Genomic DNA, 16524 nt, shown 5'->3' with positions numbered 1-16524 from the left:
CTGGTTAGAAAACCCAGGAGTCCAGCCCCCCACCCATACACTAGACACCACTCCCCTCCCAGAGCCATGTCCCCGCTCCCCTCCTGCTGTCTGGTCCTGTGACAGACAAGCCCCCCCCGGTCCTGGCAGGCACCGGGCTGTTTGGGGCAGCCCACGGGCTGTGTCAGGGCAGGAACTGGCCTCTCACTCGCCTGCCGTCTCGCTCAGCGCGCAGGGCTGGGCAGATGTTAGAACTGGCAATGACGCAGCTAGAGGGGAGTGTTGGTTGGTGATTAGGAGCCTGGGAGTCAGGACTCCTGGGTTCTCCGCCCAGCTCTGGGAAGGGAGTATGGCTGAGTGGTGAGGGCAGTGTGGGCTGGGAAGGGAAAGGAAAGGAAGTGGGTGAAGAGAATGAGGCAGTGGGGGGTTGGGTGGGAAGGATGGGCTAGTATTTAAGGCCCTGGGCCGGCACTGAGGTTCAGTTCTCGTCTCTGCTACAGCCTCCCTCTGTGACCTTGGGCCCGTCACATGGGGCAAGATTTTCTCAGGTGCCCAGTGCCTACAGTCGGGGCCAGACTATCAACAGGGCTCTGCACCCAGCATGCCGGGTGCTTCCAAACATTCTTCCCATGAGCGCTCTCTGCCTCAGTTTCCCCCTCGGTACGACGGGGCTTATGCCTCTGCTGCTGCTTCCAGGGGGCTGTGATGAAGGGCTCATTAATGACTGGGCAGTGTGCAGATATTAGCGGGGCAGGGAGCATGTCCAGGCACCTGGATAGAGAAAGGGGGGCTCCCCTGCCAAGCGAGAGGCAGTGTGGGCTAGTGGTGAGGGGCCAGGCCTAAACGCCACCAGACCTGGGTGCTGTGCCAACTGGGCAAGTCACTTCCCCTTTTTGTGCCTCAGTTGTCTGCCCCTTTGTCTTTTGTGCCTTTTAGACTATAAAGTACACGCTTTGGGGCAGAGACTGCGTGTCTATGAAATTTGGGCCTCTAGGTGCTACCGTAATACACATAATAAAGGAGGACTTGCAGGCTGATGTGATCACATGGAGGCGTTCCTGGCAGGCTGATGTCTTGTGGCATCGCCCAGGGCTGGGGCAGGTTATTTCTCCATTCAGGAGACGCTTAGCTCCTTAACGCTGTGAGAATCTCCAAGGCCAAAGGGACCACTGTGATCATCTGTCTGACCTGGTAAAGCAGGGAGTTCTGTCCTGGCAGGAGGATGCCACGGAAGGGCTTGTTGTTGTGAGGTAGCTTTTAAAGATGCGTTGCAAACATTCTCTCAGTCTCGCAGCCCCTGTTGTCCCGGGGGAAACTGAGGCATGAAGCCATGACTTGGTGAAGGTCACAGCGCAAATCAGGGATACAGAACTCTGGAATCCGGACCCCCAGCCACCCACTGGACCACACTCTCTCTGAGAGCGGGAGGACTGAACCCAGCAATCCTGTCTCCCATCTCCACCCCAGGGATAGAACCCAGGAGTCCTGATTCCCAGCCCCCTCTCCTGTCCTTAGACTCCCTATGCTCCCAGAACCACAGAATAGTCCCAAGGAGTTCAGACTGCACCCCCTGGCTCTAACCTCTAGACCCCACTTCCCTCCCAGAGCCATAGGACAAAACCCAGCATTAATTCCCAGCTCCATCCTAGCCCCAGGAACAGAACCCAGGAGTCCTGACTCCCAGTTTCCTTGCTGTAACCACTAGACACCCTCTACATGCTCCCAGAGCCACAGCATAGAACCCAGGAGTCCTGGTACCCTGAGATCAGTGACACAGAGACCCTGCTCTAAACACTACCCAGCACTCTCCTCTGTAACTTAAAGTTTGTGCTGAACGGAAATGGATGTAGTATAAGCGTTTGGCTTCCCTTTCCCTCTGAACCTGCCCTAACAGACCAAGGAGACGTTGAAGCTGAGATGAACAGCAGGGGTTGTTATTTGGTGCTTTGTTACTTTAAGAGTTGGCAACTTTCAAAGTATTAAAAAAAAGAAGGTATTTTTCATATATATATATGTCCCCCCCCCACTTCTTCCCTCCCTCCCAGCCTAGCAGCTTTCTAATTCCTACATTAAATGCTTTTAATTATAGGAGCATTCGGTCTGACCTGCGGGGTTATTTCAAGAGAGGCGAAATGAAGGAATTAAAGAAAATGACAGAGAAAATTGCGGCAATTAGCGGAGTTTGCATTGTTCGGCGTGTCTGTCAAGGGAGCTCTGTGTTTGTTAGTTACAAGTAAATTCATACAGATAACAGAGGGAGCGATTATAAATGCCATCTCGGCTGCTGCATGGTGCTGCAGCTATTTTATTATTATATATATATTTTTTTGTTTAATTCTTTGTAAAATAATATTTCTCCTCCAAAGTAGGGCCCTGGGAAGAAAAGACTTACTCTCTCTGCCCCCACCTCCTTCCCTCTCCCAGCCCTGCAGGGCATCTGTTAAGTGCTGGTCCTAGAAGTTCATTCCATGTCTGCTTCCAAACAGGAGCATTTTGCCTGTGTGTAAATGACTGCACAGTTAATAAAGGAGATTGGCTACTTCCTGAGCCGGTCTGGCCTACTGGTTAGAGCCCTGGGTGCCTGGGTTCCATCCCCACTTCTGCCACTGTCCTAGGGTGGGCGTTTCGACAGGAGAAAGTTGTGCTGCTTTACCAGTTAAACCCTTTGGGGTGGCCGTATCGGTGTGGCTATTTCTGTATGGCCGGGGAATAGCTGGAGCAGGAAAAGACCACGTCTACACTACACTGCAGTGTAGCTGGGTTGGCCGGGGATGAGAAGAGATTTCTGAGCATCATAGCTGGGCTGGCAGAAGCCCCTAGTATGCTGGCAAAGCTGGGCTTTTACTGGCGTAGAGCAGGGGGGCTGGGAGTCAGGACTCTTGGGTTCGCCTCACGGCTCCGGGAGGGGAGTGGTGGTTTAGTGGTTAGAGCGGGAGGGAGGGGCTGGAAGTCAGGACTCTTGGGTTGTCTTCATGGCTCTGGGAGGGGAGTGGTGGTTTAGTGGTTAGAGCAGGGGGAGGGGGCTGGAAGTCAGGACTCCTGGGTTCTCATCACGGCTCTGAGAGGGGAGGGGAGGGGAGGGGGGTCTCACTCTAGGGGAATGGAATAAGTTTTACCAGTAAAAGCTCAGCATTGCTGGTGTAAACTGCATTCACACTAGGAGTCCTTTGTGGCTATAATTTGACTGGGATAGCTACACCGGTATCGCCTGCCAATAGGAGTTTGGGGGCAAGCAACTTACTTAGTTTCAAGAGAGCTGGACAAATATCTGCGTGGGACGGTATGGTGGGGCTCTTGTGATTGTGGGGGGCAGGGCTGAGGAGCCCTGTGGCTCACTTCTGGTTTCTCTCTTATGTACTTAAAGCGCATGCTTCAGGGCTCCAGCCAGCCACTTGCAGGGCTCAGGAAGGGTTTTCCCCCTGCAGTGCATTCTGGGAGACTTTCTTTTTATCGCCTTCCACTGAAGCATTGGGGATGGCCATGGCTGGAGCAGGGCTATTGGACGGGGTGGGTCAGGGCTCTGTGGGGGCATCTAGTGTTCTCTTTCTCTAGTGCTTGGCTGGCTGGGTCTTGCTCCTGTGCTCCGAGTTGAACTGATCACCACGTGTTGGGTTGGGAAGGAATCCACCCCCCAGGTCAGATTGGCAGGGAGCCTGAGGGGTTTTGCGCCTTCCTCTGCAGTGTGGGGTGCAGGTCTCTTGCCCGATTACCTGGGTAGATCTCAGCTAACCATTTCCGTGCCATGGTGGGGGGCCCTCAGTCCCTCCTGTTCTCTGCCTGTGCCATGCAATAGTCTCGTCTCCGGTGGGCCGTGGTGGATTTTCGGTTGTTGGGATTAGTGTGCGCAGGGCTGGCTCCAGGCGCCAGTGCAGCAAGCTGGTGCTTGGGGTGGTCCAGGGAAGGGGGTGGCACGTCCGGGTCTTCGGCGGCGGGTCCCTCAGTCCGGCCACCGAATTGCCACCCAAGAATGAAGCGGAGCGGTAGAGCATCAGCCAAAGTGCCGCCGTCGATCGCAGCTTTTTTTTCCTCTTCGCCGCTTGGGGCAGCAAAATCCCTGGAGCCGGCCCTGAGTGTGCGGTTGCTGGGAGGGGCTGGCAGCCTGTGATGTACCAGTGGTCACACGCACTGGGGGGCTCTTGATCCCTTCTGGCCTTGAACTCTGTGAGTCTATGAACAGACTCCAGGTTTTCTGAATCCCAGTCCAGTGCCCTGGAAGTTTTGTGGAACACTCGAAAGGCCTCGCCCCGTGAGGGCTAACAAGGAGCGGGGTGAAGAGCATTATAGCCTGCCTCCAGCCGTGGGCCTTGAGCCCTGGACACGTATCAGCTGCAAACTCCCGTGGCTAGACATTAGGCACCTTACTTCGACCTGAAAGGGGGTTCCAAAGAGGACGGATCTAGACTGTTCTCAGTGGTAGCAGATGACAGAACAAGGAGCAATGGTCTCAAGTTGCAGAGGGGGAGGTTTAGGTTGGATATTAGGAAAAACTTTTTCACTAGGAGGGTGGTGAAGCACTGGGATGGGTTCCCTAGGGAGGTGGTGGAATCTCCTTCCTTAGAGGTTTTTAAGGTCCGGCTTGACAAAGCCCTGGCTGGGATGATTTAGTTGGGTTTGGTCCTGCTTTGAGCAGGGGGTTGGACTAGATACCTCCTGAGGTCTCTTCCAACCCTGATATTCTATGATTCTATGACTGCCAGCTCCTTGGGGCAGGGCCTGGCTTTTTGTTCTGTGTCTGCACAGCGCCTAGCGGCTAGTGGCCAGTCCAGGACCGGGGCACCTCAGTGCTATCATAATACATCTAATGGCAATAAAAATGTACAGCACCTGGCACAATGGGGTACTGGTCGGTAACCAGTTCCTAGGCACTACTGTAATACTCCTAATATCATAAAAATTTACAGCCACTAGTGCAATAAGGTCTTGGTCATTGACTGGGGTTCTTAGGTGCTACCGTAACACCCCTAATAACAATAGAAATGTACAGCCCCAAGCACGTAGGGTCCTGGTCCATGAGGGCCAGCATAATGGAATCCTGGGGCTCCTACGTGCTACCATAATACACCTAATAGCAAAAAATATGTACAGTGACTGGCACAATGAGGTCCAGGCCCATGATGGGTGCCTAGGCACTACCGTAATACATATAATAAACCGTAACATTATTTAATCTAGACTGCTGGGTACCCTGCAGAACTGGCTTTGCAATAGCATAGGGAGGCAGTGTGGAGGAGCAGATGGGGGAGAGTTACGTACTATTCCCAGCTCTGTCAGGGGCTGCTGGGTGACCTTGGGTGAGTCATTTCCCCGCTGTGTGCCTCAGTTTTCCCTGCTGTAAAATGAGGCGAATGATACAGACTACGGCTGGGTGACATTTTTCAGGTGAAAGGTTCATGGCCCAAAAATGCCGATTCAGCGACACCAAAACGTTTTCTGACTTCGTGCTGATTTCAGTAAATTGTTGGTTTAGGAAAAACAAAAAAGCTCCAAAAGTCTCAAACTGTTTCATTTCACTGTGATTTTTTTTTTCAGTTTGCAACGACTTCATATTTCAGAGTTTCCTTTGATTTTATTTTTTTAATTAAAAAATTGTCAAAATCAAAACAAGACATTTTGATTTTGTCAGAACCAAATGTTTGATTTGACCCAAAACAATTTTTTCCCCAACTTTTCCATTCACCAGACGTGTCTATAATTTTTGTTTTCGGTCCAACCCAAAACAATTTTTTTAGACTTTCCAGAATTGCCAATGAATCAAAAAATCTGTTATTCACCCAGCTCTGATATTGGCCACCTTTTTTAAGTGCTTGGAGATCAAGCATCCACGTAGGAGAGGAAAGTGTTACTATTAAGTGATCATTTTGCACTTATCTGGCACCTGTGGAGGATCTCAAAGCAATTTACAAACCAGAACTACCTTCCTGATCCCTGTAGGAAGGAGGGGAATTATTATTACAGATGGGGAAACTGAGGCACAAGGCCGGGGGAGTGACTTGCTTCAGAGTCTCACAGCTGTTCCCTTGTGTTTTATAAAGCAGCACTGCCGTTCTGTGCTTAACTCTTCGAGTAGAGGAAAGATCCTCGTATTAGCGAGAGTTTTACAGTAACAGAGGGCAGTGGCAAAATGAAAGTGTATGGGAAAGGGGTTTGGGAGTGAGGGTGGAGGTGGAGGTGGTGCTTCCAGGTTTGGGCCAAGGGGGCAGACAATGAAGCAGAGGGATACATGAAAGTTGGAGCAGCAGAGGAGAAGGTTCTTGTACCCACACTAGGTGGCTTATGGGACAGAGCGGGGGAGGGCAGGGAACAGCAGGTTGAAAAAAGAAAGCCAATTCCCCTTGAAATGTCAAAACTCTTTTCTTTTCACAGGGTTCAGAACAGACCCAATTTTGATTATTTTTTAAAAAAATTAGTGATTTCCCCCCCTCCCAAACTCACAGATTTTTAAGACCAGAAAAGGACCGCTGTGACCATTATCTAGTCTGACCTCCTGAATAACCCAGGCCAGAGACTCCTGCCCAGCTACTCCTGAGTTTGATTTCAGCCAATTTAGAAAGAAAAAGAAGGAACGCGAGAGTGTGCATGCCGCAGAGAGAGCGTGGAGGGGTGAGGGGAGATGGAGGGAAGGAAAAAAGAAAAGAAAGAAAATATATAAACGAGAAAGTCAACACACAACCAATTTTACTCTTAATTTTTTGGTTCCAGTTTCATTGAAAAAAATTGTGGGTTTTTTTCGTGAAAATGTTCAGTCCATTGGTGGGGCATAAAGGTTTGTCCCATGTGGGGAGACAGCTGAGGAAGGTGGCAAAGGAGGGAGCTGGTCAGAAAATGGAATTTGCCTCCTGTGGGGAAATCTGTCACGGGGGAACTCATTTTCGTCCTGAATTGGAACGAAGCGTTGAAATTTTGTAAATGGCGCATGGATTGAAAATTCCCAAAGAATTCATTCTGGAAGCCTGTGACCGTTTCCTTTTCATAACCTCAAAGTGTTATTTTATAAATGTCAGAATAAACTATATAAAAGATGGTATTAAATATCATGTATCAATATAACAAAATGAAGATTTTCACGTGCCGTAGAAGTCGAACCTAAATGAATCAAAGCAAGAAAGTTGAACTGATTTATTTTAACATTTTTTCCAGCAAAAATTTCATCGAAATCCACCCCTTTCAGATTCAACAAAACTGCGTTTTCTGATGGAAAACGATTCTGGCGACATTTTTTTTGGCCAGCTCTAGGGGCAAACCCATGGGGAACCACTGTCTTCCTCCTGGAGGCAACCACCTCCCCGCACCATCAGTCACCTTCCTCCATGTTGTCTGGATCAGTTCGGTTCCTGCCCCCACCTCCCTTCCAGCTCCTCTGTCAACCCCAGGAGCCAGGGATCTTTGCCTTCAGCTGCTGTGAGCCAGGGCTCTGTGTAGCAATGAGAAAAGCCTGAAAGAAAGGTTAAGCTCAGGTCCTGTGAACCTTTCAGGCTTTTGGGGGAGCTGTGAATGCAGAGCTGATAAGTATTCCACTGCCATCCGCCTGGAATGTTCAAAGGACAATGGCAAATTCTCTCCCTCTCCCCAGTGCAGTGGGTCTCTCTGGTTTGTGTGATGTGCAAATCCTCCTTCACCAAGTTTTGTGTGTGTGTGTGTGTGGTTTAAGATGCAGGATGAGACCCTGGCTCTGTAAGATCCCCCCCTCCCCACAAACCCCCAGGAAACAGACACTGCCTTATAAATTTCACTTGCCCTTTGTCAATCAGAAGTAACTCCACTGGAGTCAAGGGGGCTGATTCCCATCGCCCTGATCCAGGTGTAAATCAGGAGTCACCGTGCTGGTGAGGGTCCTTAGGCAGCGTCTTTGCTGGAGAGTTAACTCGAGTTATCTGCAGAATTGCGCCTAGCTCAGGTGGGAGCAGCCACCTGCCCAAGAAAACACAGCCCAGAGGGGTCGTGTTAGCGGCCGGTGCGCTGGGCTGAGTGACGCTGTAACCTCTGACCCCCGGCAGGGCAGCCGGCTTGCGTTAAAAGCTGCACTGCCCTTGAGTGACGGGTGTCTGGTGTGTGGACGGCACTTGAGTTATGACGCGCGTGAACGCTGCCCGGGGGAGACTGGATGCGACTGACGTTCCCGGCATGGACAATGCTTATTTCAGCCCGTGTGCTCGGAGCTGCTCGCCCCGGCTTGTTACCCCGGCTGGGGAAGGACCCCCCGGTCGTTCATTTCTCCTTGATGGAAGGGCTGCAGCTTCCACGATCCCGAGTGTCTTGGGCCTCCAGGTGGGTGGTGGGGGCGGGACATAAGTAGCTCACCGTGACCCTGCGTTCGTGCCAGCAACCTGCCTCGCCCCGAAGTGAGAACAGCTGAGACTCTGGGAGGCACAGGAGACCCTGATTCTCCCCCACATCTCCAGCTGCAGCGGGGATGCCAGGCCGGAGGGTGCTGGCTCAGGGACTGTACTGCTGTCTACTTCCTCCCTGTCCTCATCCTGGCTCCTCTCCTTCCTCAGCCCCATGACACAGATTCCTGCTGTGCCCCCACCCCCCACGGTCTAGTCTCGGTCTGCGTCCCCCCACCCTGTCCTGCGCTCCGCCCCCCTCGCAGATCAGGTCTAATGCAGCACGTGAAACAGGCCTGCATTGTGAGCTGTCAGCCACTGGGGTATCACTCCAAGCCAAGGATGGTTTGGAAAATTCCCACTGGGTGGCGGGTGGGGTCCAGTGGTTACAGCAAGGGGGGTGGGGCTGGGAATCAGGACTCCTGGGTTCTGTCTCTGCCTCTGGAAGGAAGCAGGACCTAATGGTTGGGAGGGTGCTGGGAGTCAGCTCCTTGGGTTTATTCCCAACGCTGGGAGGGGGGCTTAATGGTTAAAGCAGGGATTTGGGAGCCAGAGCTCCTGCTTCTGCCCTTGACTCACTCGGCGCCTTAAGCAACTTCTGTACCTTAGTTTCCTTCACATGGGGGTTTACCTGCCCCCCCTTCCCAGCATACATGTGTCTGAGGCCTAAATCAGTCACGTTTACAAAATGCATTGGGCTCCTCTGATTGCAGCTGCTAAAGACAGGCAAAGTTCTGTCACTGACTCACAACCCCCCCCCCCCCAGCGCTCCTGGGGAGTTAGGGACATATTCTCTACCATCCATTTTACTGAGAAACTGAGGCACGGGGTGGGGTGGGGTGGGGAGAGTGACTCAGTCAAGAGGAGGGAACTGGAGGCTACTGGTTCCATCAGGCTTGGAACCGGGGTGGCCCAGTCCCTCACGATCACACCCACGGGCTGGGGGGAGCGGGCGCCATGCAGCAGGGGGCCGGCTCTGACCGCTTGCATTCCTCTCTGCAGGTCCCGGCAGGAGGAACATGGCAGCTCTGCTGACCAAGCTCTTTGAACAGCATCTGGGAGGACACATTTTGCAGGTGAGTCCCGGCTTCCCGGGAATTAATGGGTTAAAGGGGATGCAGAGGCCAACCTGGGGAGAGAGATGAATTGAGCATTGCCTGGCTAATGGGGAATGCGGGGTGGGGGAGGATGGGACAGTGGTGTGTCTCTATTGGAAAGGGGGGCAAACCCCATGGCCAGATGGCGCGGGTTGGGGCGGTGCACGGGGGGAGGGTTCAGCAAAGGCTGAACATCAGGGAAAACTCTCCTTGTCTAGCGAGTCAGGGTTAAAGCACCGGGGGGAGAACAGGCCCCCTCTCCTGTTAACAGCAGAGTGCGCGTCCCCCCCATTCTACTCCCCTCCCAGTTCCCTCTCCTCCTTGGCTGGTGAGAGATCCGGTCCCCGGATGGGGCCTGGGGGGCAGAGAACACCCACAGCTCAGTGTGCTCCACTCACGCCCCCAATCCGCCCCCCCCGGGTGCTGGATGTAACACAGAACCTGGACCAGCTGCTCCCAATTTCCCCAGGCTATAGGCCTGAACCGATGCCCCCTGAAGCCAATGGGACGCTTTCCATTCACTCCTGGGGGTGCTGGATTGGGCCAACCGGCCTCTCCATCTCCCCTGCCCACCCCAGGCCTAGGGAAGCGTGGCAGGTTTTGGCCATAGGCTCCACAGGTCACCCAGGGGGGGCAGGGGGGAGGCGGCGGATTCACGGTCTCTGCTCCCGATGCCGCCCTGCAGCTTGGATCCCTGACGTTTCAGGGCAAGCGCGGCTGAGCCAGCCGGATCAGGCTAATTATCGCTGGAGAGCTCTCATTACAGCCGTCTCCCCAGGCTGCTGCCTAATTGTCAGAAGAGGCATATGGTAATATTTTAAACAGCAATTGGCCAGCCCCCTCCTCTTCCCTTCCCCTCAGCCGTCCCCCCAGGCCAGTGACAGACACGGTGCAGAGGCGCCTGGAGCCCTGGCAAAGCAATTTCCTGGGGTGACTCTGTTGGGTCCCGATTCTCCGTCGCTTTGCCCTCTGGGGGCCCCGTTCTGCGTGGCTTGCCTCTGTGCACCGGTGTGGAATCTAGCTGTGGCCCCCTCCCAGTGCAAAGGGAACGGCCCAGGCTTTTTACATGTGAGCACCCAGCGCCCCTTGCCTGGCGTCCGCTTTGAGCTCCCAAGCTGTGCAGGATCAGGCTGACCCAGTACTTGGGTTGGAGACAAGTCAGACAACCCCGGGGTACTGCAAACGGGGAGATGATGCTATTCCGTCAGAGGCAGGGCTGACACGAATGGGGCCATAGGGGGCGCTGTGCTGCAGGGAGTGGGACGGGTGGCTCTGTAGGCGTCGCTCTCCCACTAGGGGGCGCTGTGCTGCAGGGAGTGGGGTAGGCGGCACTCTTCCCCTCTGAGTTAGTGCTGACCCCATGTGGTGCTAGGGGGCGCTGTGCTGCAGGGAGTGGGACAGGTGGCTCTGTAGGCATCGCTCTCCCACTAGGGGGCGCTGTGCTGCAGGGAGTGGGACGGGTGGCTCTGTAGGCGTCGCTCTCCCACTAGGGGGCGCTGTGCTGCAGGGAGTGGGACGGGTGGCTCTGTAGGCATCGCTCTCCCACTAGGGGGCGCTGTGCTGCAGGGAGTGGGACAGGTGGCTCTGTAGGCATCGCTCTCCCACTAGGGGGCGCTGTGCTGCAGGGAGTGGGACGGGTGGCTCTGTAGGCATCGCTCTCCAACTAGGGGGCGCTGTGCTGCAGGGAGTGGGACGGGTGGCTCTGTAGGCGTCGCTCTCCCACTAGGGGGCGCTGTGCTGCAGGGAGTGCGGTAGGTGGTGCTCTTCCCCTCTGAGTTAGTGCTGACCCCGTGTGGTGCTAGGGGGCGCTGTGCTGCTGAAGATGTCCACGAGGTGCAAAACTGAAGGCCTGGCCGCTTGTAGTGTTGGCAGATCCCCGTGGCACTATCTGTGGGATTAAGGATATTGATTCCATCCCGGGTAATTGCACTTTTCCTCCTTAAATACCCCCGCAATTTCAAACAGAAGCAGGATACTTTCTCCCCTAAAACTGCTGCATCATTTTGCTGTGCAGCTGTCAGACAATAGCTATGTTCCACCCCAGAAGCGGCTGCCTTTCAGTGCTGGGTGAGCAATCCCTGTATAAACTGCCCCTGAGCCCCACCCCAGAGGTAGCTGCATTTCAGCACAGAGTGAGCAATCCCTGTATAAAAAGCCACTGTGCCCTATGCCGGAGGTGGCTGCATTTCAGTGCTGCACGAGCAATACATGTATAAATAGCCCCTGAATCCCATCCCAGAGGCAGCTGCATTTCGGCACTAGGTGAGCAATCCCTGTTGTGGTGCCCCACCCTAGAGGTGGCTGCATCTCAGCGCTGGGTGAGCAATCGCTGTATAAACGGCTGCTGTGCCCTATGCCAGAGGTGGCTGCATTTCAGCACTGGATGAGCAATCCCTGGCTGTTTGCACCTTTCATCCCGTCAGCACGATCCCATTCTGAGTGTCTATTGCATGACATGGCCATGGGGGCCAGAGAGTGGGGGCAGTTTTAATTTGATTTTATGTGTTAAAATGAGAGCTGTGCCTGAACCAAACCGGGGGGATCTGCAAACCACCCTAAATGGGCCAGTACAAATCACCAGAGCCAAGGAGTTTGGGGGAGTTCACAGGCAGATACACATGTTAGAGATGCCCTCCCTGCCATCCCATGAGCCCGGCAGTTAGTGCATTTTGCTGCCACCTCTGGGCACTGGGGATTCTCCCCCTGCCCGGGCCAGCAGGAATTATATTGCCCCTGGGACGAAGGTGAGCTCCTTGAGTAGTTGCATCAGTCAGCAGATTGCTCTGAATGTCCGGAGGTCTCCACTAATACGTACGTGTGCAACTTAGTCTGGAGAACAGGGCACCAGACTGTGATCCCGCAGACCTGTGTGCTGATCCTGGTCCCTGTGACCATGGCCTTGCACTTTCCTATCCCTGTGCCTATGCAAGATCTCATGTGTCTGTGCAGCCCCCAGCACATTGCCGTCACCCCCGCCCCCAATTTTGGTCGTGGTGACACCAGTGAGTCCCTGGAGAGGCCTGGTGACACGGGGGAGCTGTTCTGCTGGGGTAAGGGATTCCCAAGCCCCCAAAGATGGAAAAGGCAGGAATGGTGAAGCAGAATTTCTGAGGCAGCCACCATCAAACTTTCACTGGATGCAGGCAGAAGGCGTCATGCAGCAAACCCGCCCCAGACCCCAGACTGATGCTGAATGCTGAGTCCAGCTGAGCCATCCCCCCAGTTCTTTCTACCTACCTGCCATTATGGTAGCACCTAGGAGGAGCCCTATTGTGCCAGGTGCTGCACATACACTGTCCCCGCTCCAAGGAGCTTGCAGGATGAGGGGCTCTATCCTGCGAGGCAGTGACTCTGAAAAAGGGTGGGGGTTTTTTGGGGGCTGGGGGAGGGTGATGGATAATCAGCTGAACACGAGCTCCCACTGTGGCCAAAAGGGCTCGTGCAGAAGCAGGGAAATCTCAAGCAGGAGCATAGAGGTTATTTCCCCTCTGTATTTGGCACTGGTGCGACTGCTGCTGGAATCCTGTGTCCGGTTCTGGGGCCCACAATTCAGGGAGGAGGCTGATGAATTGGAGAGGGGTCAGAGAAGAGCCACGAGAATGATTAACGGATCAGAAAACCTGCCTTATAGTGATAGACTCAAGGAGCGCGATCTATTTCGCTTAACAAAGAGAAGGTGAAGGGGTGACTTGATCGCCGTCTATCAGTGCCTACGTGGGGAACAAATATTGAATAATGGGCTCTGCAGCCTAGCAGAGGCAGGTCTAACACGATCCAATGGCTGGACGCTGAAGCTAGACACATTCAGACTGGAAATAAGACGTAAATTTTTAACGGTGAGAGTCACTAACCACTGTAATAACTTACCCAGGGTCGTGGTGGATTCTCCAGCACTGACGATTCATAAATCAAGATGGGATGTTTTTCTAACAGAGCTGCTCTGGAATTATTTCAGGGCAGTTCTCTGGCCCGTGCTACACAGGCGGCCAGTCTAGATGATCCTGACTGGGCTTGGAATCGATGAGCTCACCATCTAAATAAACAAAGAGAGGGTCACCACCTCCAGTTTACTGAGAGGGAAACCGAGGCACAGAGTGATTAAGTGATGTACCCAGTGCCAGCCAGAGCCAGGGTAGAAACCCAGTGTCTCTTGAGCTCTGATCTCTTAAGCACAAGATCTTCTGAGAACCTTACTGTCAAGGTCTGCCGTCCCTGAAATATCCAAACACCCTGATCACTCACCCCTCAAAGCGCAATCCCCCATCCAGCACTACGTCTCCTCGCAGGCCCTGCCCTGATGCTTATGATTTGAAGGAAAAAACCTGCTTAGTTATGGTTAAGCTTGGAAGGATTTGACTTTTATCAGTAAATGTCGGGAAACGTTCATTTCGCAGCGCACATGCGCGTGGGCACACAAACCAAAGCGAAGGAACATTCTTTCCATCGATAACAATTGAAATGTACAGATCGGCAGTGTAAGAAAAATGCTACTTGAGAACTCATTAGAGTTGGAGTTAAGGATATTAACTTTGCCTATTTTGACATGTGACGTTGACGATTTGTGTTTGAACAGTTCTAAAGCTTTAACTTCTGAATCGCAGCCTCTACTGTCATTAAATAATTATTGTCTGAGCCCCCCTCCCCATTGTCTGTCGCCCCCTCCCCATTTCCTGTGACTGTGAAAGTTTAAACCGATAAAAATGTTTAAAGGGAGGCTTCAAACCCATAATTTTGCACAACCGTGAAACTTTATGTCGATAAATATCTGAAAAAATGCTTTAAAATAAACATCGAGACGACCCATCAAAATGATAGAAAAATAAAACTCCAGTTCTGCCAAGCCTAGTTATGGGGCTGATGCGGATTTTTCAAATTTCTAAAGAGCCACAACTAAGTATTGCCTGCTATGGAGAAGGAAGCAGCTATGCATATAAGTAAGGGCCTACCAAATTCTCGGCCATGAGAAACGCGTCACAGACTGTGACATTTGGTCTCCGCCTGTGAAATCTGATCTTTTGTGCGCTTTTACCCTATACTATACAGATTTCACGGGGCAGATCAGCGTTTCTCAAACTGGGGGTCCTGACCCAAAAGGGAGTTGCAGGGCGGGTCACAAGGTTATTTTAGGGGGGGTCACGATATTGCCACCCTTACTTCTGTGCTGCCTTCAGAGCTGGGCAGCTGGAGAGCAGCGGCGGCTGGCTGGGAGCCCAGTTCTGCAGGCAGCGCCGCCGTCAGCAGCAGCACAGAAGTAAGGGTAGAAATATCACAAACCCCACGTCCCCTACAATAACCTTTGTGATCCCCCCACAACTCCTTTTTGGATTAGGACCCCTACAATTACACCCCCTGTGAAATTTCAGATTTAAATAGCTGAAATCATGAAATTTCCGATTTTTAAAATCCCATGACCATGAAATTGACCAAAATGGACCGTGAATTTGATAGGGCCCGACACATAAGAGACTGAGGCCCTGAGATGCTGAGGGGTGCCTTAGATTCTGATCTTATAGGCAGGCTCATTTGCAATTTGTGGCTGCAGATTTGTGCGCTGGAATCTAAGCTTTCACTTAATTAAAAATAAGTAAATCCATCTCTCTAGACCCTAGATCCATCTCTCTAGCCCCCAGAACCAATAAATCCATCTCTCTAGACCCCACAACCCAAATTTTGCGCATTTGGGTTGTTTCAGCAAATTGGTTTTGCTGCAAACATTTGGGGAAAAAAAAAGTAAAAAGAAATCAGAAAAAATGAAAATGCTTCATTTCGACATCTTAAAAAAAAGTTTCGATTTTTCGCTTTGAAATGACTTTTTATTCAACGTTGCCTTTAAAGCCGTTTAAGAGTGCTCAAAGTCGATAGATACGGTAGCTAGAGAGGGAAAGAAAAGAAAACAGAGACCTGGCATTTCAGGGTCCCAGGCCAGGGTGGGAGGGAATTAAAATGGAGCTGATCCTGAAAACACCAGGACAGGCAGCATGGCAATCCGGGCTGAACTTCAGATGAGGCAGGGTGTCCCTTCCTGGCTATGTGCAATCTGCCTTGGGTATTGTCTCCAGCAAAGGACTGTCAAGCTGAAATTGGAGATGCCGTGATACCTGCTTTCTAAAGCAGCTGGTTCGTCTCCACAAACGGGGGCCGGAAAGTTTTGCAACCAGTTACTTCTATAGAAAAGTTTTGTTTGGCCCAAAACCGTTCCCCCTCCTCCCTCTCCCCACCCTCAGCCCCAACTTTTCGAGTTGCCAAAAGTTTTTGAAAATTTTGTTTTCAGTCCCACCTGGAATGATACCCTCCCTCCCTCCCCCCCCCCATTTTTCAGACTTGCCCGTGAACCGAAAAATCCATTCTTTCCCTAGCTCTAGGACAGGGGACAGATATCCCCGAGTGGGTGGGGGCCTTTAAGGAATCTGATCCTGCACATCCCAATTCTTAGCAGCCAAAGGCCAGTGTGGGGCGTTTCATGGGGGCGGGGGGCGCTTTGGGAGGTCACAGGATTGGCACTAAAATGGGGCTGATCCTGAAAACGGTGCAAAAGGCAGCAATGAAATTTAGGGGCCTAGCTTTGAAATTGGGGAGGGCGTCCCTTCCTGGCCCCGGGTTTGATCAGCCGGTTCCGGATCCCATCTGCCCGGTGAAAGAGGAAATCCTTCATCCATGTGGATCACTCCCATCCCTAGTCAGTATCCTGCTGTGTCACATTGCTGTGCAGCAATGAAACAGCGGCTAGGTTCCACCCCAGAGGTGGCTGCATTTCAGCACTGCGTGATCGATCCCTGTATACACTGCAGCCATGCCTCACCCTAGAGGTAGCTGCATTGCAGTGCTGGCCTGATCCAACCCTGGCAACCCATCCTGTTAGCCACCAGTCTGATGCAGGCAAAATGAAAGGCACTGCCGGCATTTATCCGCAGCCTGCAGAAGCTCCTAATCTTTGCTACCTGGGCCACTCCCCTCCAGCAATTACTGCCCATCACCCAGGCGATGCCATCGAGCCTCTGGATTTGATCTCCAGCTGCCAGGAGGAGAGTGGTTGCGACTCGACAGCCGCTGACCCCGGGGCTGACTCTGAGAAGGAGGCTGCCATCTCTGCTCTGCAGGCACCTTATTGATTTGGACAGCCCCTC

At 52.7% G+C, this 16524-nt stretch overlaps 1 protein-coding gene across 3 annotated transcripts in view; it reads left to right on the top strand.

Annotated features, from left to right (window-relative positions):
- NPAS1 (neuronal PAS domain protein 1) overlaps positions 1–16524 on the top strand; it is a 97886-nt gene that overhangs the window by 41277 nt on the left and 40085 nt on the right. Inside the window, exons 1-2 of one of the 3 annotated variants that reach the window (XM_044987918.1) lie at positions 7728–7802; positions 9306–9379. In XM_044987918.1, coding sequence (XP_044843853.1) covers positions 9323–9379 — 57 coding nt within the window. In that variant the 5' untranslated portion in view covers positions 7728–7802; positions 9306–9322. Of the gene's footprint in view, positions 1–7727; positions 8245–9305; positions 9380–16524 lie in introns of those variants that run through there. The other 2 variants (XM_044987917.1, XM_044987916.1) reach the window with 2 other exon arrangements.

The sequence above is a fragment of the Mauremys mutica genome, chromosome 15 (genome assembly GCF_020497125.1).
Source record: "Mauremys mutica isolate MM-2020 ecotype Southern chromosome 15, ASM2049712v1, whole genome shotgun sequence".
NCBI lineage: Eukaryota > Metazoa > Chordata > Testudines > Geoemydidae > Mauremys > Mauremys mutica.
This window is presented reverse-complemented; position numbering and strand designations above follow the sequence as displayed.